Genomic DNA, 24,335 nt, shown 5'->3' on the forward strand with positions numbered 1-24,335 from the left:
CCGTCCGTCCGGCCTGCCCGGAGGGCAGAAGGGCAGAGATCAGCCCTGCTCACACTGAGAGGCCGCGGCAGCCAGCAGTTTTTCAAACGTAGGCGAAATACAAACACCTCCCCAACAGCAGTTGTTGACGTTTGGATGATGATTTCTCCTCAACCCCTCATTAGCGGTTAATGGAAAATAAGGCCTGAAAAGCTGAAAAATGTCAATCTATTTTATGCAATGAGAAGCAAGCTAAATCCACTCCATTAGTTAAATGCAGCATTTACAGGGGCACAAAATCCCTTCTGATCATGCTTGTTGTATGGGACTTGTTCCCCCAGCTCCAGCACTATCACTCAGCTGCTAAAGCCAGTTGTTAGGCCATGGTCTTGTCAATTCTGGCCCCAGATAAAATGATCTACTGATACGTCAAAATTAAAAATTTATTGCCCAGTTTTGAAATTCTTAGTTTTGTTTGTTAGAAGTACTTTAAATTGTTTCCCAGGAGCAATTGATCAACTGTAGGAGATTCAGATCCTTCCCCCCCACCTTGTCACATCTTGATCTCTCATCCACACTCAAACACCCTTCCCAGCACTTCTCCCGCAACGCTGCCCAGAACAGCACACTGCTTATCTCCTCAGAGCACTATGCCTGGTGGAAACATGCAGCAGTCACAGCTAAAGCTTGCTTTAACCACATTTCAGCATGATCCTCTTCTGCAGTTTGCACTGGACAGATGGGATTACCATCCATGCAGCTGCACATTAGTGCCTTCAAGGCAGACAAATTGAAAGGGCTGCTGTCAAAAGAATTTTCTTACACATACCAGCTAAATTAAATCTTCCACATGAAGAGTGAAAAATAATTTTCAAATACAATCACTGCTCTGGATAACATGAAAAAATCCTTCAATTGTAATAGCTCCTTCCTGGAAAGACCCAAATATTCACATTTCCTAAATCTGCAATCCTATTATGTCACCCTACCCTCTACATCAGCGCCTGAAGCTATAGTTTTAGAAGACAGGGGCCTCAGAAAAACCATCACCTTAGAAAGTTCCCATGTATGAGCCTCCTTCCAATTATTCTCCCTTCTGTGCTACTGCAATTAGTACCACAACAGAGCACAGCGTGGTAAATCCAGGGACAGAGATTCCAAAATGTAGGTTTCTGGCGAAGTCCACAGACCGTGAAATCACACACTTGATCACCTACCTGCCTTCATCTTCTTCTAGCTCTTGGGCTACGGTTTTCCATCTTCTTACAAAACACTTACAGAACTGAGAGTCATGTACCATTATTCGTAGGCAGAAAATCTTCCAAATGAAGGGTGGGATAAGACGTGCACTGAACCCATATTTTTGAAGGGTAGAGAAATTCCTATTAGTCCTTTCTGGGCAATTCTGACACATAATGTTTGATAAGTGCACCTTTGTTCTACATGGCAGATAACCAGCTTAGTGTTAAGTGAGTTTTTTGATTAAAAAAATAACTGATCACAACAAAGTATAGTTGCAAAACTCTCTGGACAGTGAGTTACCACATAAGCTTTCCCTTGAAAGAGGAGAAACTTATTTGGTGATGCTTTTCAAGGAACCCAGACCGGCAGTCAAAAATTATGATTAGATCACACTGCTCCTGGATGACAGTTCATTGGCATCAGGAAGAAGAAACTGGATTAGAACCTTCTTTTTCAATTGTGAATGTCTGACAGCAAGACAGAGCCCAGACTTCTCTAGCCTAACCCAGAGATATGGCTCTGTAATTCAAATGAAATCTGAATAGAATTTTAAATTCAAAGAAAAGTAGTAGCTTCCAAAAATCCCAAAACAAAACAAGCAAACAAACAAAAAAACCCCAACAACATAAACCAACATGGAAAACCATTTATTTCATCTCTATTGTCTCCATGAAGAGCAGATCAATACAGATGAAGTGGGAAATGAATAAGAGCAGCTGAAAAAATAGAGCTAGAAAATACAATTCTCTCTGTATTTCCAAAAGTGACAAATGTGGTGGAGTGATGCTCCATTTCCTCCCAAGGCTCTCCATCCTCAGCTCCAGGGCTGACATAGAAAACTATCAAGCCCCTCCCTCCCACAAGCCCCATGCTACCTCCTACCAGGGTATCTTCCCAACAACCACAGACTATCCAGGCCTATGGTAGCAGCCAAGAAAAACAGCTCTGAAATTCTTTCTTCAGTGTCATCCACTTTGCATTCCTGAACACTGAGTACAAAATCCTGACTGTGGTTTTCAGTCTTGGCAAGGCTCAGCGCTGATGCAACAACGCCAACTCATGGGCACTCACCTGGCAGTGCCTCAACTTAAATGTCAGCCTTATTTTGGGAAAGAAATCTTGAGAAACAGCAGGCACATCTTTCTGTGCAAACCTGCTTCCTCCAGAGCCCCATTACAGGGTCCACTTAGCTGCAGTCCCTGGGCAGGGGGAACCCCCAAAGCCAGAACTAGAGGGCTAGTATACCCAGCCGGTCCCTGTAGACTAATTGGATTAATCATCCTTCTAGGAAAATGGGAAGCAGATGCTACCTTCAGACAATGGAATGATAGAGTAGTTGGCATAGGAAGGCAACTTTGTAAAGAGGAATAAAACAATTGCTCTAAGCCTCCCTCATTGTTGCAGTGAAATTAGTTACTGCTTTAAGTCCAGGGTAAGGAAAGCTGAAAAAATTTCAGGCAGCAGTTCCTGGGCAGATAGAACTGCAAGCATGAGCTTTCCAGCACTTGCTGAAAAGTAGGACAGGAGCTGTCATAAAAAAGAACTGTGTCAACAGTTCAGGAATCTCTCAGGAAAGTAAATGCTTCTGCTGTCAGCAGCATACCTGCCTCGCTGCTCTGACCCGAATCGCCCTCTGAAGGCATAAGCCCTCTTGATAAGGCCTTGTGCAGGTTGGAGAGTTGTACTGATTTACAAAAGCTGTTTAAAGACAGAGCTAAGTTGGTGCAATTGACATTGGGGCACCTGTTTTGTGCCCGGTGACTCCACCAGTTCAATTAGACCTGTTTTTAAACAAATTTAAGCAAAGCGAGGATAAGCTCTGCAGAAGAGATGATCTAGTAATCGTGCACATCTCTATGGCAATAAAATATGCCTATGGAATTATGGCCTGGTCAGCCTTGTGAGCTGGGATGCAGGAAAGCACTAGAAATTTTATTTATTTTTATTGGTCTCAAATTGCCAAAAATTTTATCCCAAGCATCACAAAACAGAAAACTCTTCTTAAAGCATACCTATCGTGACCCTTTCATATCCCTTCCTCTCCTTACTTAGCACACAACTTTTCTATAAAAATATTTTTAAAATATTTTCACCAGCAGTTTCAGCTTTCCCATTTAAGAGCTGTCAGTATTATTCCTTATCCATTCATCCCCAACAGATGAACATCACTGTGAGGTAAGAAGCCCAGAAATAGGCTACCATCTATGCTTTTGGTTACAGCATGCTCTTAAATAGTCTGCACTGAACAGAGGAAAAGTTAACCAGGAGTTATCAGCTGTTGGCCAGGCTGTAGTGTTCAGCTACCTCTGCCATAACAGTCTAGGGGTGCTGTAGCATGTCAGGCAGGACTAACATGCTATACCTCAAGAAAACTCTGAAATATGGTGTGGGGCAGATGGTGGGTGACTCAGGTCTCAAGAGCAAGCTCAGAGCTGTGTTCAACTAATGGTTATGAGGAGAGGGAGCTCAGTCACAGCAGCTACATGTCTTTCCTTCCAGATGTAGGTGAGCTGGTAGTATGGCAATAGAAGAAACATTTACTAATCATTTATCAGATAAACAGGCTGTGCTGGCTTTTGGAGTGGTTAGGGCTGAGGCAAGTAATCTCCAAGCTGAGTCATTTAATTATAGTGACCTATCCTAAAGTGCCTCAAGCTTTTGGCTCAATTTCAACATAAAGAAATACAAAATAGACCAAAAGAGCTGGACTGCTGAGGCTAATACTACCCTTTAGGAACAAGCAATGTCAATAAAAAGCCGCAGACCAAGCTGGAAAGGGTCTTTTCCCCTCTATCTCATAGCACCATCAACTTCTCATGGGTAGGGAGTTCTGGCTAAAGCTGTCAGTTTGTTGTTGCTTTGTAATCCCTGTTCTGCCTCCAGCCATTAGAGCGGTAGGAAAAGTCCTTAGTCTTCATGAGCTACAGGAATCGCCTCTTGTTTTCACACAAGAGCTTGGGAGGTGCAGTTCCATCAAAACGAACTGAATGAAATATCATTCATTCATTGTGGAGCAGTTGTTCAGTTCATTTCTCCCCAGTGTATCTTTTGCTCCATAAAATCCAACCAATCAGAAAAATAACAGAAGCCCTGATGTGTGGATTTTAGCAGAACAGGAATAGGAGAGCCAGGGAATGAAGTCCTGCACACCCAGACCTCTTTCTCACCTGCTTCTCATACTAGCAGCCAGATCTGCACGCACACACGTAAGAAATAACATTAGTGTTCCTTATTGCTTTGTAACAGCTCAGAGTCACTGTGGTGGCTCTGGGAGGCATCATGAGGTCTGCGCAGAGGTCACTCAGTTGTGAGCGCAAGTAGCACCATGACTATAATGCCTGTACACAGGAGCAGAATTTGCTGCAGGGAGTTCCTGGGAAAGAAACAGTAAAATTAGGAGGAGCCATAGACCAATTCCCATAGGCAACAGCAGAGAGACTCTCAAATCATTTGTTGTTTGCCCTTTGCCCTTCGCTCTTTCAAATCTATCGCATGGAGAACACAACAGCTGTATGAAGTCACTAACACAGCTGAGAAGACTCTTTCCCAGCACCTCAAGCAAAGATGTTGTCTATAAACTGACATGTACTTGTTCCACTCAGCTGCAAGGCCCAACTCCAGGTTTCAAAATCAACTTAAGCTGATTCAGTCTTGTAGCTTCAGGTATATATTCCTGTCCTCTCACTCACAAGGGAACCAACACTTCTGCATCATGGTCACAGGCACTTTAGGGATCTCATCCAGCTAACAACCATAGTTACGAAAAGGAAAAAAAAAAAAAAAGGCAAGATGATGAATTTGGCCATTCTTTTAGCACTATCTCAGGTTTATGCTGGATTGAAGTGACTGTATACCTCCCACCTCTGCATACTCTGGCAACAACCTCTGCCAACACAAGAGGTTACCAAGCCAGAAGCAAACTCCCAAATTAGTCATTAACATTTCTCCACCAGAACTTCCTGCCTCCTCAGGAGGAGTGGAACTGTTTTTTTGAGGAATGTTTCAGTCAAAATTAACTAGGTGAGCCAAGGCATCTTATTTAAACCACTTAAGTTGCCTGTCTCATTACAACTGAAATAGAGGGGAACATTCAAGGGCAGCTCTGCCAGCAGATCTGAGAGGGCCTTTACTGCAGTACAGCTGGATTTGGAGCTGCTACAGCTTTAATTAGACTGCAAGAAACTAGAATAATACACGGCAGGAGGCCAAATATACTGGAATATATACACCAGTGCAGAAGAGAAATGACTGAGGTGGGATACAATGACAGACTATGAAATGTTGAATGATAAAGAGAAGAAAACTATCATTTTCTACTGACACAGCACCACGGTGACATCTAATACAAAAAAAAATCAATAAGCAAGAGTGTAAGAACCAAATAATAAGTATCACTTAACACAGCGCAGTAAAGCTATGCAAACTTTCTGCCAAAGGGAGATTGCAGAAGCCTGAACTAATGGATAAGGTCAAAAAGGAATGAGAGAAGCATGGGAAGGATAGATTCACATTGGTTACAGACATACACACCTCTATGGGGCCCTGCTTCAGACAGTCCCTAAACCAGTACGTGCCAGAAGCTGAAAAGACAGACAGGGCAGCAGCTCTCCTAACTGGACATGTTTCTGAGGAACTTGCTCTAGCTGGTCATGCTACATACTGTGCTAGCACAATATTTTGGGACTGACCCAGTTAAAGGTTCTTGTGGTTTAGAGGGTCTTTGTAGTCCCATAAGCACAACAGTCCCATAGCACAGCAGTCTATTTTGATTCCAGCCTTGCCCATGGGATTTGAAAAGCCAGCATTCACATGCTTCCAGAACAGGCACAGGGGAGGGTTATATCCCTGCTCCCTGGCAGCAAGAATTGCTGCAGCAGAACAGGAGGGAGCACTTACCAAGGATTCTTTTCCTCCAGGAGATCAGGCACAACATTTACCAGGGCAATATACAGAAATCCTCCAGAAGTGAAAGGGAGGATCCAGGCTACTGTTTCACCTGCACAAATACAGGAAGCTTTTGTTATTACTGAGACAGAGCCATGGGAGACAACACTGAAGGAAAAGAAGATACACACGTGGGGACGACAAGCACCTCCTTTCCCCACTCCAGAGGTCGCAGGGAGCCTTACCTGCTCCTTTTGGTGACTGAGCACATATTGCAAAGCAGGCTCCTAGAATTCCCCCCAGAGCTGTGGAAAGCTGCATTTTGGCTGCGCTCCAGCGGTCAAAGCCAGCCCGAAGTAAGATTGCAAAGTCTCCAACCTAAGAAAACCAAGAGTTGACAGTTAATAAATAAGAATATTAAATTCTCAGTCACAAAGGCTGTTGCATTCGCAGCAAGACCAGTGCTTCAAGACTGCTTCTGCTTTTCCATGTTGTCAGTTCCCCAGAGGGAGCAGCTTTCAAAAGGACAAGAAAATATTAACCAGACCCAGGCCTCCTCTTCGTAAGTGAAGCACCTTGTAATTCCCCTCACAATGGCAGGATCCAAAGCCCTCTCACCTCATGTGGGATTTCGTGCAGGAGAATGGCCACTGTGGTTAGGAACCCAACCTGCAGCAGAGAGAAGGAAACAATCAAAGTATTCTTGGATTCATCCAAGGTCCCATACAGGGGACCCATGCACCATCAGGTCCCATACACTTACAGGGATCAAGCTGTAACAGCAGATCCTACACAAGTTCAGGGTTGACTGGGAGTTTATCATTCTCACAGTCATGGTCCTCCAGCTCAGGGCACTGGGAACCCGATAGCCCATCATCAGTGTTGAAAACCAAAGTAAAAAAAGCATTAAACATCTCTTCCTTGTCTATGCCCCTGTCTCTGAAGTGACCATCCTCATCATGTAAGGGGTCAATGCTATTTCTGGCCTGGCTTTTGAGTAGATGAGCTAATCCTTCCCCAGTGCCAGTCCAAATGACTAACATGTCCCAGGCTTGAAGAAGCTCTGCAAGGATCAGGACAGAGTTGGTTTTTACTGTAGTCTGCATTTTCTCAGAAAACTCCATAAAATAGGAGGGAACTCCTTACATCTTTGGATGTTCTGCATGTTGCATCACACTTGAAACAAGGCCTCTCCAGTTCAATACACAGCTGGGCACAGAAACCTTACCTTTCTGCTAACCAGGAAGCTGGCTGCTACTGCCAGGCCATGTGTGAAGTTATCAATGGTGTTGGCCAGTAGATTGAGGTATCCACTAATCTGCAAAGAGAAGGAAGAGCCCCTGATAAAGGAAGAGACATAAGAAGATAAAAGAAAGCACATGGCTTAGACACAGGTTATGCAGTCACAATCAGGTGGGAAACATCAGAACATGGAACTTCTACTGAAAGTCTTAAACTGTCAGTGCCTGAGGACAAATTAAATGTAATTTTTGGTTTTAGAGTAAACTAAGTTTTAGGGTAGGCAAGTATTGTCTGAGATTAGAATAATTACCTTGTGCAAATGACAAAGACCTCTAGATATAGAAAAAGAGAAAGAAAAAAGAAGGAAGCCAAAATCGCAAGAATATATTTAATTCTAAATTGAACCAATTTTAGGTAACACTGACTACTTTACACAGGTAACTGGCTTCAAATATGGCCTGATCTTGTTTTCAAGCCATGTACTTTAATATCCAACTGTTAAATATCTCCTCCTCAAAAGTTGGCAAGAACAATGCAACAGAAAAATGCTGCTGAAACTGCTTTTTATAACAAAATAAATCTTCAAACATTGTACCAAAAAAGCTTGTGCTTGTGGGTTTGCTTTCCCTTAACAAAGAATAACAAGAGTGATGACAGTCACCAAAAAGCCACCTACTAGAAGGCTGGATAGCATGTATATGTATTTGCATATAAACACATTTCTTAAAATTATAAGCATAAAGCAGCTTCCTTTCTCACAAGTCCATCTCCATGTTAGACTTCCCCATCATTCTAACTACGGTCACTTCAAGACATATTCTAAGTATTTGATTTAAAGTGATTTATGAGGGTACCACCCCATCTCTTCAGCTAACATGTTTTTGGGTTTTCTTCCATCATATGTGTGTGGGTCCTGAGATACCACAGTTCACTATATGGCACAGCAGTTGAAATTATTATCAAACCAGGTGCTAGCCAATATACCAGGCTGTCCCTGGACTGCAAGAACTCCGAATATAGGGTAGTATCCAGTGAGTGGAGAGACTATCTAGAAACTGTGAGGCATCAACCTCTTACTTCACCATAGTGTCAGATGCCAAAGTTCAGCTGGAAAAGCACAAGTGGGGATGGATTTAATTAGCTCTTTTTGGTCTTCTGCTCTTCCCTGTTTTTATCAACTCTGCTTGGTGCATCTCTTCTTCCTGTCATCTATATACCATGGCTCAGGTGGGGCTTTCTGTCAAATTTCTCTCTCCAGATCACCACCTTTCTGCAGGGCACTTTTACTTCACAATCTTGGGCCTTTATAGGCTCTAAATTTTTAAAAGTGCATTGATGATTAAATATGACAATAAGGGATTAAGCAAAGCCTAGCTAAGCTCAGTTTTAAGTAATAATCTAAGTAGCATCTCCACAATGGATGCAAAAGAAGTCCCTGTATGCTTTTGTAAAAAAAGAAACAAATAGATGCATGAAGGCAGACCCAAGAATACAGCAGTTTTACTTCTCATTCTTCATACTCTGAGTCCTAGACAGTCAAATATGACTATCTAAAATTCTCCTTTTCGTGTTGTTTTTTTATGTGACTGCATTTTCCCCACAGGATAATAATAATTATTCACAAAAGTTTTACACAAAAATGCTTTCCCATACCACCATATAGGGAAAAAATAGATTTCATGATTAAAACATTATGACTTTTTCTTGTCAGTGGCTTGGGCAAAAGCTGTCACTGAAAGAAGCAAAGCCTTGGAGTGCTCAGAAATAAATTGGGTTGATTTGACAGTTATGAGTCTCTGACATTTACATTCTGTGAATCCCTAATAGGATGTTCTTGTTGCTCATAAAGAGTATAGCCAGATGAAGTGTTTATGTTCATGCTTCAGAATTTATGTCAATGTGTAATAAAACATACTTCCTCAAATCAGCAAGGACCCCATGTGCCACAGGGAAAAAGAAAGCATAAGCAAGGCAAAAGTACTCTACAGCGTTTTTACTTGTTGAGGATATAAAGGTTGCAATGCTGGACAGAACTGATCTATGTTTGTGTGCAAAAGGAAACCTCCTACCTGCAGTTTTCAAGGTAGGACAAATTATAGCAGCAGCTAAAAAGCAGAAGTTCTAATATATATGCGGACAATTGGTCAACTGTTTACAGCTTACTAACCATTAAGCCCTGATGGGTGACTTTGTTTAAATAGTACCTTTCCCCTTTTGCTTGCAGAAAAAATGGGGGTTTCTGAGTAAATAGTAGAACCAAAGAAGTCTGTCTTGCTATGGATTTCATACTTTGTTCATTTCCAGCATCACTGTTTCCCTGCACACCCCTTCACCACCCTGCACTGCATGACAGCCACCTCCCCACCAGGTAAGGGCAGTGAGACTTACCCGGTAAGCTACCAACCAGGTGGGCCTGTCGAGCAGCACACAGCAGCTAAGTTCTGACAGTGTTTTATAATAAGGCATTAGTTTGCATTCCTCCTCTACTGCCATGCTGATTTTTATGGAACTTGCAGAAATTGGATCACCTTCAAGACTTCTATCCTCTCTCGAACTCAAGAAAAATTAATTATGGGTTCAAAAGTTATTGAAAATGAAGGGCAGAACAGATGGACAGACAGATGGAATGACTGCTTATGTTGTTGCCTAAGGAAACAGGCTAATAATGCAGGAGTATCTTGGTAGTTTTGGTAATTTCCACCCTACCAGGAAATCTATTATTCAGATCATATGCTCAAAATGTAGAAAGTTAAAACTACATGCATTAAGTCATTAGCTTCTATTTCATGCATATCGACAACAGTCTGTAAGAGCAAACAGATGTGTTAGGATTTTAAAGCTAGAAGGGCTCTCTATGGTCGTCTAAACCTTCTACATAACACAACTGAAAGAATCTCATCAATTTCTGCACGAAGTCCATTGTTTGTTAAGCTATAATGTACTTCATAGAGAGCATCTTAAATCACAGCTTAAAGCCCACAAATGACAAAGAATCTGCTATCTCTAAGGTAAGTTGGTCCATTGGCTAGTTACCCTCAGTTACAGAGTTGTCTCTACCTTCTAGTCTGCTACTGTTTGCTATAGCTTTAACTATGCAAATTTAGTCATGTCTCTTACATGGGTGTTTGTATACTTTAAGTTATCCTTGATCTGTCATGACGACAGAGTTAACCTAAAGGAAACCACTTATCATGTACTGCAAACTTAAAATATTTATTTCATCTCTTTCCTGACTCTTTTACAAATTATCAGTAACATTTTGGATATTTGGAATAACACTACTGGAAAAAGTCAGACAGTTGTTTCATTATTGCTGTACAGAAAGAGGGACTGTCCCCTCTTCTCTTACATACTATTTCCAACTCACCCATCCTCCTGGCTGTAGCATCATAAGGGAAGAATGTGTTCAAACAATTTCCTACTGTAATTCTCATACCTTTTTCCACTGCATTGACTTTCTAGAAACTATCCCTATCTTGTAAATATGATCTGTGTTTTTTCTCTGATCTATTCCTTAATATTTGCATGTATCAAAACCTGTTAAAAATGCAGCACTTTCGGTGAAGTTACTCAGTTTAGCTGCTATCACTGACTTCATGCAGTCACGATGTGCCATTTATGTAATATAGTAGTATCTGCAAATGTGAAGACATACTGTTTTTATAAATAATCACTTAAAAAAATCATATCCCACTGGTGAACAGATTTGAGGGGGGCTGCCTTAACCCAGTCTCTATTGATAATATAACTGATTTTTAATATAACTAATATTAGCAAAGTTGATTTCATGCAGTATTAGTTTTATTAGAATGTGGGGAAAAGTTATATTTTATACATGTTTGTCATTACCTCTATCAAACAATTTTATCACTGAATAAAAGGCAGGAGAAAATGTCTGGCTGATAAGAATTTATCTTCCATAAGATCATACTAATTAGCATTAATTAGATTATTATTTTTTACATTAGGACCATGTCTTGAGCAATCATATCCTCTATTGGTGTTTCATTTCTACTTGCAATCAGTGGTAGACTAACCATCCTTTAAATCTGTAGTTCCTTATATAAACCTTTCTAAAATAAGGGCACAATGTTTCATAACCCAGTAATATTGATTTCTTCACTACTATCACCTCTAGAAACATCAGTGTGGCAGCTTGCAGTTTGTGTAGTGTTCTGTAAAAATTACATGAATGTGACAGATATCAAAAATACTCAGTGATCTCAGCACAACTTTCATGTTGTGTAGGAAGAGCTATTAAGTTACAGCAAAACAGATTTAAAATAGAAAGACAAAAGAGCCTCTGACTGACCACACATCCAGGTTTGGGCTAGTTCATGCAACCACACTTTCTGTTCATAGTTACTCTCATACAATCTTCCACATTTTTATGGGCTTGCAATCTCAAATTGTAGGTCCTCCTTCACCAAAGTGGTTGTTTACTCTCTCACTTGTAATGTGCACCCAGACAAGGGTTTCCACAGTACAAAGATAGTAACATTAAACTGAAAGCAAAGCCAATGTAAAGGTTATCCACTTCCCAATGATACAGTACTCCTTTTCCTCCTCCACCTCCAATCCTATGAGCTTGCTGATCTCCCTTATTCCAGCACTGCAGGCTGCCTGTCTACATGCCAAGCTGCTTCAAGAAGTTAAGATAGGAGAGAAACAGACCTGGGGGTGGGAGGTGGGTGTGTGGGTGCAGAAAAAAGTCTTTTTAGCTCCCTGAATAGGCTCACTGTGGGGTCAGATGAGACCAGTGCAAAGGAAGTGATGGGAAATACAGTTTTGGAGACAGAAGTGGACAAGAAGTCCTTTTTGGCAGCAGATAAACTGATAATCTGAGAAACTGAACTTCTAAATTCTATAGTGGATAGCTTCAACACACTTCCAAAAGGTGTCAAAACACTTCCAAAAGGTGCCTTAAAAGGAAAAGTGCAGCTCACAATTGGTACAATGCAGGCACTACAGAACAGAGAAATCATGGCACAAAAAATTAAGCAAATAAAGATATACTGACTAGAAAAAACAGAGAAACAAAACGTGGAATTCTGTATTTTGGTATCAGAATTCAGACAAAACACACATCATCAGACTTATGCCTTCATAATATTGACTTTGCCTCTTCTGCATAAGCTACAGTGTAGATTTTCTCCAAGTCTGCTGTTTCCTCCCTGCTGTGACCAGGACAGACACTTTGATAGAGCAAAATCAAGCACAACTCAAACGTCGAGTTTTCCACTCAGGCACAGTTCTTTCCACAGACAATTCCTGACTAAGATGTGAAGGTGAGTTTATGGGTTTCTTACCTTGATTCTGTTGTTTCTTGTACAAGACTGGAGAGAGGAGCCATTACACTGAGCTCGTGCTTTTTGGGATTGGCCTGCCACCTTTGGCAAGGAACAGCCACTTCCATTGGAAATCTTTCCAGCTGGTGCTTTGGAATCACAGTCCTAAATTAGGGGGAAAAAACTTGTCACTCACTTTTTTTCAGTGATGAATGAGCATGAATCAGGATTAGAAATCCAGTCTTTACCCTTAATCCCTTTGTCCTTACAATGTAAATCAACAGCTTTGGCACCCCAGCTTAATAACAACTGCTAAAAATGAGACAGATTCAGAGAGCATTGTGACACCTGCACTGTAAGACAACAAGAGCAGAGACCTCCTAGTCCTCAAGACTAGTAGAAAGAGAGAGGAATTGGAGTCACGCCCCCTTGGCATGAGCCAAGTTCCTCTAGAAGGACAAGAGACTGAGCCTGCCAATCCTGCTAGCAGCTGCTGCCCACAGAAATATAACTCAACTCGACAGGAAATGGGGGAAAAGAGTCTTGCTCCCCCCAGTCCATCACAATAACTAAGCCTACAGAATTATTCTATAGCTCGGATCATTATCTTCCAAACAACAAGATATTTATTTAAGACTTCAGCCTCCCTCTAAATGAGAAGGTGAAGTTCCTTTCAGGCTTTGAAGTCGCAAGGATGAGTCAAAGTTAACACCTAATTGCTCTTATGTAGCGCCTGACCTGCAGTTTCACCTCTCAGAAGTCATGGCACAGCAAGGACTGAACAATCTATAGGAGCTGCAACCAGGAGTTGTCCTTATGTCTGAAGACTAGCTCCTCTTCTCTATCTTGGAATTACCTTCTGGTACCTCTGTCTATATTGCCCCTTAGCAGCTGGGTGACTTCTTTGAACTTAGTGTTACCTGGCCACCCATAAACCCCTTCTACCACACAAAGTTACCCAAACATCTGGTCCAGGCCATAACCAAGGAGAAACACCTTCAAGAAAGCTGGTCTTTGTCCTGACTGAGGACCCAGAAAGGGAATGAGTCAAGATGGAGTCAGTGGAACATGCATCAGCAAGCTGTCATCCCTCAAAGGTAACTTGAGCAAAAGTCTCATTTGCAGAGTGTTCCAGCTACTGGTCCCCATAAAAGAGCACCTCTCTTTTACACATACCACATAAAGAACAAAAGTCAAAACCATAAAACAAAAGCCTGGAGATGAAACCTTCTCGTAAGAGACCAGTGTCAAAGAAGTGACAAAAAGCTCCCAAAGAGCAATGACAAGGTACTCACAGTTCCAGGATCATTTGTTGAGCCTGTCAGATAAGGTGGATGAGGTGTTTAGTACAGAGCTTCAAATATAAGAGCCTTCCCTCCCCTCGGGCTGCTAACTTACCACACCAGGGTAGTCCTTCTCTTCTTTCTCTAGGAAGATCTTCTCTAGCACCAGGAAGGTCAGGAAACCAGTGATGACCCAGAGACCCAGAAGCTTCTGCTGCTGAAAGCTCTGTTCTTCTCCTGAAGGACAAGAGAGAAATCTTCATGTCTCTATTAAGTACATAGTTTTTCAAACATATGAACCCACCACGCCCCTTACAGCCCAACCAGCAGTTCCAAGTCAAAACAAGAAATGACTATGGAAAGACTCCCTCCAAGGTAAGAGGAGCAAACACATCTCAAAGCAGATTAGTTTAACTTGCTCATTCTTGATCTAACAGATATCCTCATCTCAGGTCACTCAGAGTGAGAGCTACCACCCCGTTTTCTTCAATAGCACAACCCAAAATATTTCCTGACAACACTGTGAATTTCCCTGAGGTCCAGAGGCAAGTGAAGATTACATCAACAAAAATCCAGCAGCTATATCTACTGAGCAGCAAGCTCTGACTTGAAATCTGCTGTTAGTGGAGCTACAGACTCACCTTCCCCTTTCTGCCACACCTAGGTAAGTTATTAAGCCCAAAGCTATAAACTTTCTTTTCAATTAGAGCCAAGCTTGTGAGATAATAATCCATTCAGTCTGGCTGCAGAAATGGAGATTGCATTGCAATAGAAGAAAAGAATGACTCTGTAACAAGGTTTACATGGGTCAAGGAAACCTTTATGCTTCAGGACAGTCTGGCAGAAGCAAGCAAATTAGAGTAGGAAGACAGAGTAATTTGGGAACCACTGTAGAAAGGGGTAAAAAAAGGAGAGCTGGTTCTGCCTATGGTGCTAGAGCTGTGAGAAAGAAGTCTAAAGGCCCAGCAGATTTGAAATCCGAGGACATAGGTACAAGAGAGTCTGGGAAACCCAGGGCATCTTCTTTCCTCTCTCATCTTCTTTCCCCTGTTTTCAGCAGGGAAATGATTTCTTGGTTTCTCAACAGGTGGGATGCAGCCACACTTGCCTTCTATGCCATCAGTTTTCTGAAGCAGAGAGACACAACCATTATAGGTTTCAACAACCCTGGCTATCTGAGGGATGAAGGAGTTACACTGATACCACAAATTCTATACCAACTCAGACAGCGTTTCATTTGCTGGCGAACACAGGTTTCTGTGACCTGTATTTCCTTTCCCTTCCCCCCACACCTCACCCTCCATTCTTAATTATGGCTCTATGGTCAATTTTCCATGATTTCTCCTTGAGCAAAGATTGCAAGGGCAACACATCTGAGCTCCCATAAATCCAAGTACGCAACAGAGAGGCCCCAGTTAGTGCCAAGAAAAAGGTTCTAGGATTAACATTGTTATGGGGACAGATTTATAAAAAAGATGCACCTGATCCCCACCTGAGATGGTGCACAAGTTCATATACCAGACCACATACACATTCATAACCTCTCATCGGGTTAAAGAAGCATTCCCTTTCCTTACAGAAAGGACAAAGGACAATCAACAGAGACTTACAGGAATCCAAGGAAAGATAGGAGAATTTGATAGACAAGAAAACCAACGCAAGTTACTAAACATGAAGTACTCTAATCTCAAAGTCTCTGGAGGACTGCAGAGTACAAAGACAAAGTACTACATGTGTGTTTATTGTTCTTACATCCTTCCCTAGGCATGTGCTTTTATATACTGTTTGAAAGAGAATAGCAGCTTAGACCAGTTTTTAGGCTGACCCAGACTGGCTGGTCTTGTGCTTTCAAGATGGAACAGACTCAGAAAATGTAGCAGTAGGCATAGCATGGGCTGCTTCCAGGCATATAAGGCTTTCATACCTGTTGTTGCAGTGCATGTGTAGGCCCAGGCTTCAGGAAGCAGGTGCAGAAACACATTCCCCAGTAGTCCACCAATTGCAAAACTCAACAACTGCTTCATACGGTGTGATCCAGCTAAAGAAAAAAAAAGAAAAAAAAAAGAAAAAAAAAGAAAAAACCAAACAGACAAACAAACAAAAAAATCCCACACTAATCACAACTCATCCAGGAGCCAAAACATTTCCAGCTGCGATTTTGCACAGAAAAACCTAAATTGGAAGCATCCACAAAGCAAGCTCTCAAAGGAGAGAGCACAAAACAAATGGAATGCAAGAAAAAGCTCTTGCACCACTTGCCTGGGACAGCAGTGTGTGGGAGGGACCTGGACCAAGTAGGGTAAAAAACAATACTCTTTGTACAAGCTCCATCCAGGGCTTACATTTGTCCTATCAGATTCTCAGGTGTGGACTGAAGCACCAAAAACAGACTTTCCATTTTAGAGAATAGTATTTCTGTGACAAAGTCCTGTTCAGTACTGTGCTGTTCAGTCACATCCCAGGACTTTTGGCTTCAGAAAGGCCAATGCAGGTAGCAGGTTTACCTTCTGACTGCAGAGCAGCTCCCGTCTCAAATGGGATCACCAGCAAGGGGAAGACCCCACTCAGCCCCACCATGAATGAACCGATGAGGGAACAGATCCAAGTGTCCAGCCACTCACTGGTGAAAAGGTTTCCCCAGGACTCTGCCTCCTTCTCACACAGCGAACCAGAACTAGCAGCAACATGACTCTTCGGGACCTGTTGAGCTCCACAGGCCACAATCAGAAACAAGGAGAGTGTCCCATCAAGCAGAAGTTTTTGTTTTGTCATTGCTAAGTGGTCTCAGCCAGGCTGGCCAATCTCTGAAAAGAGAAGGGAGAGCAGTTCTGAGAGTGTGCTCATCTCTCCCTCCCATCACCCCAGAAGAAAGGCCTTGGCCACACCATCCCCCCTTTTCAGTGTCTTAGCACAGGTATGTATACCCATATACATCTGGACATCTGAAACTCTTCCTGATTTCAACACAGCACTAAAGGACAGAGAGGTTGTTTATCACTGGTGTATGAAACTGCATGAGACATCTTGTGAAAGCATCTTCCTTCAGGTGGGCTGGACAAGGACTCCAAGTACCCTCATCCTTGCCCTTCAGTGTCCCAAGGCTTCAGAAAAAGGTATTGACCAGAGATGCTACCCAGATAAATCTTTTTTTTTGCCATGCAACAGCATCCATGTACAAATTAGGATGCAAGACAGGCAACATAACAGAAGTCTGTAAACTCATGAGTAGTGTAAAGATGGTGAACACGGATAGACTATTCACCGTCTCGTCAGACATAAGTACTGACAGCCACCACATGAAGTCAATGAGGGTCAACTTCAAAACAAATATGACCCTTCATCAGCAAATAACTTGTGTGGTAGTACTTCTCCAAAAACAATAAAAAATTTTACATGGGTTCATCAAAAGACAGGGTAAGTACTAGAAAGATAAATCTATTGATTGTTAATAGTTAAACAGCTCACATTAGAGTCAAGAAATTCCCTTATGTGAAAGGAGCTGGAGACTGGAAAGATACTTTAAAAATATCATATATATTTGTCCTGTTTTTTTCCTTTCCAAGAAGGATACTGGGTTAGATGGTCTCTTAGTCAAAATCAGCATAGCTGTTACTAAGAGCTCTGCAGTCACAAGAAAACTGTAGAGAAGAGAGCATGTTAGAAGAGGAAAATAAAGATAATTACACTCTCTTTGGCAAACAGGAAAGGAAAGCAAATGATGTAAAGGCTGAAGTACAAACGTTCCTTCAGTCTCCAGAAGAAAAAGTGAAATGTGACAAGCAAAATTAATCTGGAAATGGGAGAAAATAGCACGCTAGGAAAAAATAGCTTAACAAATGTTCGCGAAATAGCTCTTGATTGAGAGGGAATAACAGCATTCACCTGAAAGCATGCGAAAAAACAGTTAAAGTAATCTCTGAAGCATTAGGACCATCTTTGAAAATTTACAGGAATAGGGGAAGGCCAGAAGAAGGCTGGAGAAGCATCATGCCTCACCTACCTTTTTAAAAGGAAAAAAAAAAGGTGGGAGAAGACTTAAGAAGTTACAGACCAGTAACTTCAATCCTCTGAAGGATTCTTGATCAAATTAAATGATCAGTTTGTAGTTACCTATAAGATAAGAAAGCGATAAAGATACCAAAGCATTAAGTAACAGCCAGACAGAAAGGGACCTGAAATTATCAAGACAAAATTCAGGATGTTGGAGCCAATCCAAGGGCTCACTGCAGATGAAAAAGTGGTGTTGCCCCTTTTCCCCATCCCTTCATGAAGCATCACCTCCCCATGCACACACCAGACTCCATGAGTGAGCAGCGTCAGAACAAACTAGCAGGGAAAACTATTTTTTTTAAAGAATCAGCCCTCTGCCAGTTTCTGTCCCTGGATGAAAACACTGCAGGAGGAAGGCACAGCTGCAGTGAGCAATCAAAAAGAAAATTAAGGGACAGGGTCCCATTGCTCCTGGGAAGGAGAACATCAGTCTCCAAGCACAGTGACCATGGATATCAGTAGTAGGGATGCAAGAAGGAATCAATAAAGACACTGTCTTGGTTTGGCAAGCTGTGCAAGAACCACCAAAACTTTTTGTGTAACCTCTCATTTATTTTTTTTTTTTAACAACAAAAAATAAAATCCCTCAACATAGCAAGTTCAAACCAGCCCAGGACTTTATGGTGTCTTATTGCAGTGTTTTGATCTGGCTGCTAAGGGCAGGGCAGGGGCAGGCACGAGGCCAGGTGTGGAATGAAATAGAAGTGACAATACAGTAAGCCCAATGTGCCACAAAGAAAAAGCATACATTGACTGAGAAATTAATTCTAAGCCAGTGGGTTTATGTTGCTACAAAGTAGGTAAATGTCATCCTGGGACAAATAGTAGTGACACTGTAGGTCTCACACAGGTGAGACATTAGCCAACAGACTGCACCCAGCCCCACGTACTCTTCATGAAATACATGCAAAAATCTAAGACATTGCAGTGGAAAGAAACAAAAATTAGAGTGTAGAGAGCATGACTTGGAAAAAACAACTGAAGGACCTGGGTGTGTTTAGTCATAGAAAGATAACGCTGAAGGGAACAGAACAGTCTGCATATATTAAAAGTCACAAGAAAGGAGGAAAGTGCTAAACTCTTCTTCCAGATCAGTTCATACAGTAAACAAGACTCAGCCTGAATATGAAAAAACAAATTTACATAGTGCCAAAGTGGTGATATACTGAAACAGGTTGTCTACGATGCAGAATGTCTAGCATTGGTTGTTGTCTTTATTTTATTTTATTTTATTTTGAGCAAAAGAAACACCCAATGCAGATGGTATTTTATCGCAAAGATTAGATCCCTTCTCTGAAGTCCCTTCAGCCCTACACCTGTAATTTGATGTAAGCTGAAGAGATCCTTGCTCTGCTGACAGGGCCCTATGAAAAGGGGCAGATTTTCAGCTGTAAATCACTATTGGTACAACCACTTCAGAACAACAGGAATAGGGGTTTGGCAGCAAGGGACATTTTCATCTCTCATAGCACTCCATGCACCAACTCAACTCAGACACTGAAGTGAACAGGAACTAAGCTGATGATGAGAGCTAGTAACAACTGCAAGGACAGCCTGATGGGCCAGAGATGCTGCCCTCTGCCCAGCTCCACCACATTGCATACCTAGGACACTGCCAGGCCCTCTGGCTCCCCTCATGGCGATTCAGGCTCCCCCCTACAGCTATGCAAACATACACACAAAACTAGGGTGAAATTATGCCACAGAATCCCCCAAAATTTTCCCTGAAAACAAAACAAACCCCAAAAAAGACAGGAAGTTCTCAAAATGTTTGCTGTCCCCTAACTGAACAGAGTTTCTTCTGTTCCAATACAGTACCAATACAGTACCAATACAGGTTAAAGCCATCAGCCACAGGGGCATCTGTGCAGGTAGGTGATGGGCCTCCTCAAGCAGATTCCACCAGCCACAGTCTTCTCTCTGCTTACTAGCTGCTGCAAAAAACCTGCAGCTTACAGAATTTCCTCCTTTAAAATAGACGGGCACCCCTTCCAACCTGGGAGCAGGCCTGACAGACCTCTTCGTCCTTTTTGACAGGATTAGACGAGGAAAATGACTGAAAACCTTGTGAGGAACACAGCAAAAATAAATCAGGATTTATACAACCATACATATGCCTATGAAGAGGCAATAAATACACAAAAAACCCCCGACCACTCTCTGCAGTTTGGCAGTGATGGGAAGCAGCACAAGTCTCTTCTGCAACATCGTTGTCACAGCTTTTGAGAACCAATTTCGAAAAGTAATCACTGCAATTGATCCAACAGGTTGATTTCTTGCACCTCATTCTCCACACTCATATGTGCCCCAAAGGACACTACTTTGACTAAGTGATCAAAATCCTGGAGAGAGGCAGTAGCACACAGGACAAAGAGCATGTCCAGGACTCTGAAAAAGGTCTGCATACTTGGCTTCATGTCCCTCTTCCAGAACAAAAAGGGATCAGGTTCCTCCAAAAAGGTATGGTGTTGAACAATAAATGGGCATAAAAGGGTACAAAACTGATTCCTCTAACTCACATTTGTGTCGGCCAACTTTCTGTGGCCAACAGGTCTTTATTCTCCTGTTACTCACTGAGGGAAAACCAGCACATTTCTTTACACCTGTGCTGCCTGACCACCAAGACCTCCCGACTCAAGAACAACTCCATATCTCATTCAATAAATTCCTGATGTTTATACAACATCTACGAGAAATTCAGTGTATCACCCAAGACATACCTAAACTGATTTTTGCACCCAGCTAATTATTTAGAGCATATTGCTTCTTCCTAACACATCATAACCACTTGCTCAAAAAAAAAAAAGGCACTTTTTATCTCTATAGCACCTTTGCTTCTCTGCCTCATTAGTAAAGTCTTTAAACTGCTTGCTGCTAAGACAAATATTTAAGGGGATAAAGAGACACAGTGAAGATGTAATCCTAGGAGAAAAAACACTTAAGAGGAGGAAAATAATACACTGCCACTACAGTTGCAGAAAGTCTCTACCTACTCCTAATTTTAAACAACAGCATTTGTTTCTGGAACTCAGCTAGAGAACATCTGAGAACATCTTGAGAAATTTCTAGAGAAAACACCTGCAGGTTTTCTCAGAGACATCTGTGGTCACTATAAGGCAGAGGCATAACCAGGTACAGAGACATGTTTACAAGAAGGCTGTATCACATATTTAAGAACGTGTATGGGAGAGAAATAGGCAGTACATTGTTTATTTATCAGCTTTGACAATTGCTCCATTTGGCATCACAGCTCCCAGCCGTGCTGGATCACAACCTGGTCACCATTACCACTGGCAGCACTCTCCAGAGCATGTGTTTGAGTATTCAGGAATCAGGCCTGCTCAGCCCCTTCTGAAATGGTCTCAGGACCGGAATAACCATGAGGCTTTTCCAGTTCAGGAAGAACAAACAAATGAGAATCTGTCATTTACACACTCCTGAGCAGGGGCAGAGGGAGGTTGCACACCAAGCCATGGAGACCCATGAGGCTCCCTGGGCCTCACCCTACTTCACTGAGCACCTCTGTAGTTAGCAGTGGCTGAGAACACACAGACAAAACTTAAAATGCCAAGGCAAAAACCTATTGGAAAAGAGAAAATAAAATATTGACATGATGACTATTCTGGCAGGAACCCATCTACTACTCTCCTAGACACTCTGCCTTCTCAGACCATACAGCTTCATCTCTGCCTCAGTGCAATTGCTCATTGCCACACATTTCAGATGTTGTCGAGGTGGAAGAAATCAGAAAGAAAAGGCTTTTTTACAAGCATTTTCTCTGGAAGCTGGTTGCCTGGCCTTACAGTTGCAACAGAGTACTGCATGGAATGGGAAAAAAGTTAATTTTCCAGGGAGGAAGCATAATTTTCAGCCAAAAAATTCTCCATGAGCCACCTCCCTCCATCAGCCCAGGGGAGAGCTTTGAATACCTCCTGGAGGCCCTTACCTCAGCAGAGGCACAACAGGTCTCCAGTACTCCCTGAGCACTTCTTTCTCTCTGAGTCACTGCCCATCTTTAGGGAATGCACTGCTCTGGTGGGACCCCTCCCCTTTGATCCCTCTCATAAAAAACCTCTTTTGCACAGAGGCTCGGGTTTCTGCAAATGACAGCGTTTCGCAGCTAAATGCAGGGGATGCACAGAATTAAGAACAATAAGTGTATCGCAGGTGGGAACAGATTACAGTCGCCGGGCAAACCTAAGAGCTGGCAAGGAAGGCAGTTAAAATCGAGTGAACACTACTAGAGTTTGGGAGACAGCGACTCCTTCCCCGTCCTGCATCCTTTCATCCCCAGGATGAAAAGAGGAAAGTTTGCGGACCAGATAATGGCGTTCACTCCCCTCCGGGCTAGGGGGAATCTCTCTCCTCCCAGCCCACTCTCCGTGGCACCCCGAGGCAGAGGCCAGGCACATCGCCCCCCTCCCGCCCCGTCACCGGTGCCGCAGCCCTCGCCCAGGCCAGGCTCCGGCACCGCTCTCGCCCGCGGGCGACTAATGCAGCGGGCCCGCTCGTATGGTTGCGTCTCACATCGCGGCGGATGGGACAGGCAGCGCAGGTTTTCCATTTGAGGAACGCAGAGCGATGCAAAGTGAGACATACTTGCCGCGGGGGCAATTAGTAATTAACCCTGCTCACGCACCTCACTGGGGCAGCACATTAGTTGCCCCCCGCCGGGGTCCCTGTGTCACCGTGGCCGCGCAGACCCGGCCCCCCCAGCTCCGCGCGTCCCGCGGGGCACCCCCTGCCCGAGACCCTCTCGCGACATTGTCTGCCGGAGGACGGACTTCCAAAACTTTCTCGGCTGCCTCCAGCCCCCGGCACGCCCGCAAAGGCGGGCTGGACCGGGGGGATGCCGGCCCCGGGGGCCCGTGGGCAGCTGGGGCCCTGGGGCGGGTGGCGCGCAGCCCGCGGTCCCGCCGGGCCGGTACACGGCTGCCGGAACCAGCGGCCCGGCCGAGCGCTCCCCGCCACGTCTTCCCAAACTTGCCCCGCGCTCGGCCGGGCCGGGCCGGGCCCCGCCAGAGCCGAGCTCGGCTCCGCTGCGGACAGCGCTGCCGCCGCCGCTCACCCCGTCCCGTCCCCTCCCGTCCCGTCCCGCCGCCGGCGGCCCCGCTCTCCCCGTCCCGCAGCTGCTGAGCCGCGCTGCCGTGCCCGCCTCCCGCTTTCCCCCCTCGTCCCACAGCAGCGGAGCGGGGGCGGCCCAGCGACCCCCGTCCTCGGCCGCGCCGCCCTGGGGCCGCCACCCGCCCTTACCGTGCGCCGCCACCGCCGCCGTGCCCCGGGCCGCCGCTGCCATCCAGCCGCGGCTCGGCGCGGGCCTGCCCCGCCCGGCGGCCCCTCGGCTCCGCCTCCCCCGGCCGGCCACGTCGGTCCCGGCCTCCCCGGCACCAGCGCCGCCGCCCCGCCGGGACCCGCCACCGCCGCGCTCCCGCTTCCGGCCGCCCCCCGGCGGGGCGGGAGCGGGGATCCCGGGGGCGGACACCCGGCGGAAACTGAGTCCTTGGAAATACAGCGAGATGTCCGCACACATCTCCAGCGCGGGCTGCTGGGGCAGAAACACGCGCGCTGTGTGAGACCTGCACTTCTGGAACGTGCTGGCCGAGAGATGTTTGCTTTATTTTTTAATCTCTATAAATGGATTAATAATTCTTTGGGTTACAGATGTGTAGAGACTAGCGCAGTGGAAACCGGTTTTTGAGTAGAATTTCTGGAAGTTGTTAGAACAGAAAAAAGAATGGCAGCCTCCTCTAGGGCTGAACCTAGAAATGCTTTTAAAAGATACAATTACTTTAAAATATACTTGCCTCCTCCTCGCAGGTTCATTACAACCTTCATGATGATACCTATGTAACCCCAGAGCTCCGTGAGCATTGGCGTCCTGACTATTTAGTGGTGGAGAACACCCACGGTTCTTACAGAGATTTGCTCCATGTGCTTAGGAAACTAGGTCGGATGAGAATAAAGATTGACTTTTGTACAAGCCAAGCTAGTTTGGATCTATATTGTTTCCAATATAGACACTTTCCAAAATGTACTGATGTACCTTTTAGTTGCATCTCTTACCATCTTCCCTGAGAGATAGAACTTGTTTCTTGCTCCAGTTTTTGAAATTAATTCAATTCCCCAAGGAGGCAGTGCCGATGCCGATGCTTCTTTCTACGATCTCACCCTAGTCCCATTACATCATACCAACGTCATGCCCTGGAGCAGGAGTTAGGAGTTAAGTCAGCCACAGTCACCTGCAATGGCTTTCTGCATTCACGTAGTGGCAGCACAGTCCTACAGGCTATGCTCTGCAAATGCAGTTAAAGACAAGTTGTATTTTTCTCACATGCGAGGAGAATGTTTGCATAGGAAGCTCAATTTT

The 24,335-nt window shown here is 43.9% G+C and overlaps 1 protein-coding gene across 4 annotated transcripts; it reads right to left on the minus strand.

Annotated features, from left to right (window-relative positions):
* Positions 1–1,847: 1,847 nt before the first annotated feature.
* On the minus strand, positions 1,848–23,284 carry SLC39A13 (solute carrier family 39 member 13). 4 transcript variants are annotated; one of them, XM_039378267.1, is made up of 10 exons: positions 23,222–23,284; positions 16,540–16,722; positions 15,843–15,956; positions 14,034–14,155; positions 12,657–12,800; positions 7,334–7,423; positions 6,724–6,774; positions 6,351–6,483; positions 6,118–6,217; positions 1,848–4,594 (listed from the first exon to the last, which is right to left on the minus strand). In XM_039378267.1, the coding sequence occupies exons 2-10, from the start codon at positions 16,688–16,690 to the stop codon at positions 4,519–4,521; spliced, it is 981 nt and encodes a 326-aa protein (XP_039234201.1). In that variant the 5' UTR covers positions 16,691–16,722; positions 23,222–23,284; the 3' UTR covers positions 1,848–4,518. The 4 variants fall into 4 exon arrangements, with proteins under 4 accessions (XP_039234201.1, XP_027575436.1, XP_039234200.1 ...); XM_027719635.2 differs by having other exon boundaries at positions 16,423–16,722; XM_039378266.1 differs by lacking the exon at positions 23,222–23,284 and adding an exon at positions 22,608–22,805 and having other exon boundaries at positions 16,423–16,722.
* Between the last annotated feature and the right edge of the window lie 1,051 nt (positions 23,285–24,335).

Source organism: Pipra filicauda, unplaced genomic scaffold (assembly GCF_003945595.2).
Source record: "Pipra filicauda isolate LSUMZ 115617 unplaced genomic scaffold, ASM394559v2 scaffold133_size2016399_pilon, whole genome shotgun sequence".
NCBI lineage: Eukaryota > Metazoa > Chordata > Aves > Passeriformes > Pipridae > Pipra > Pipra filicauda.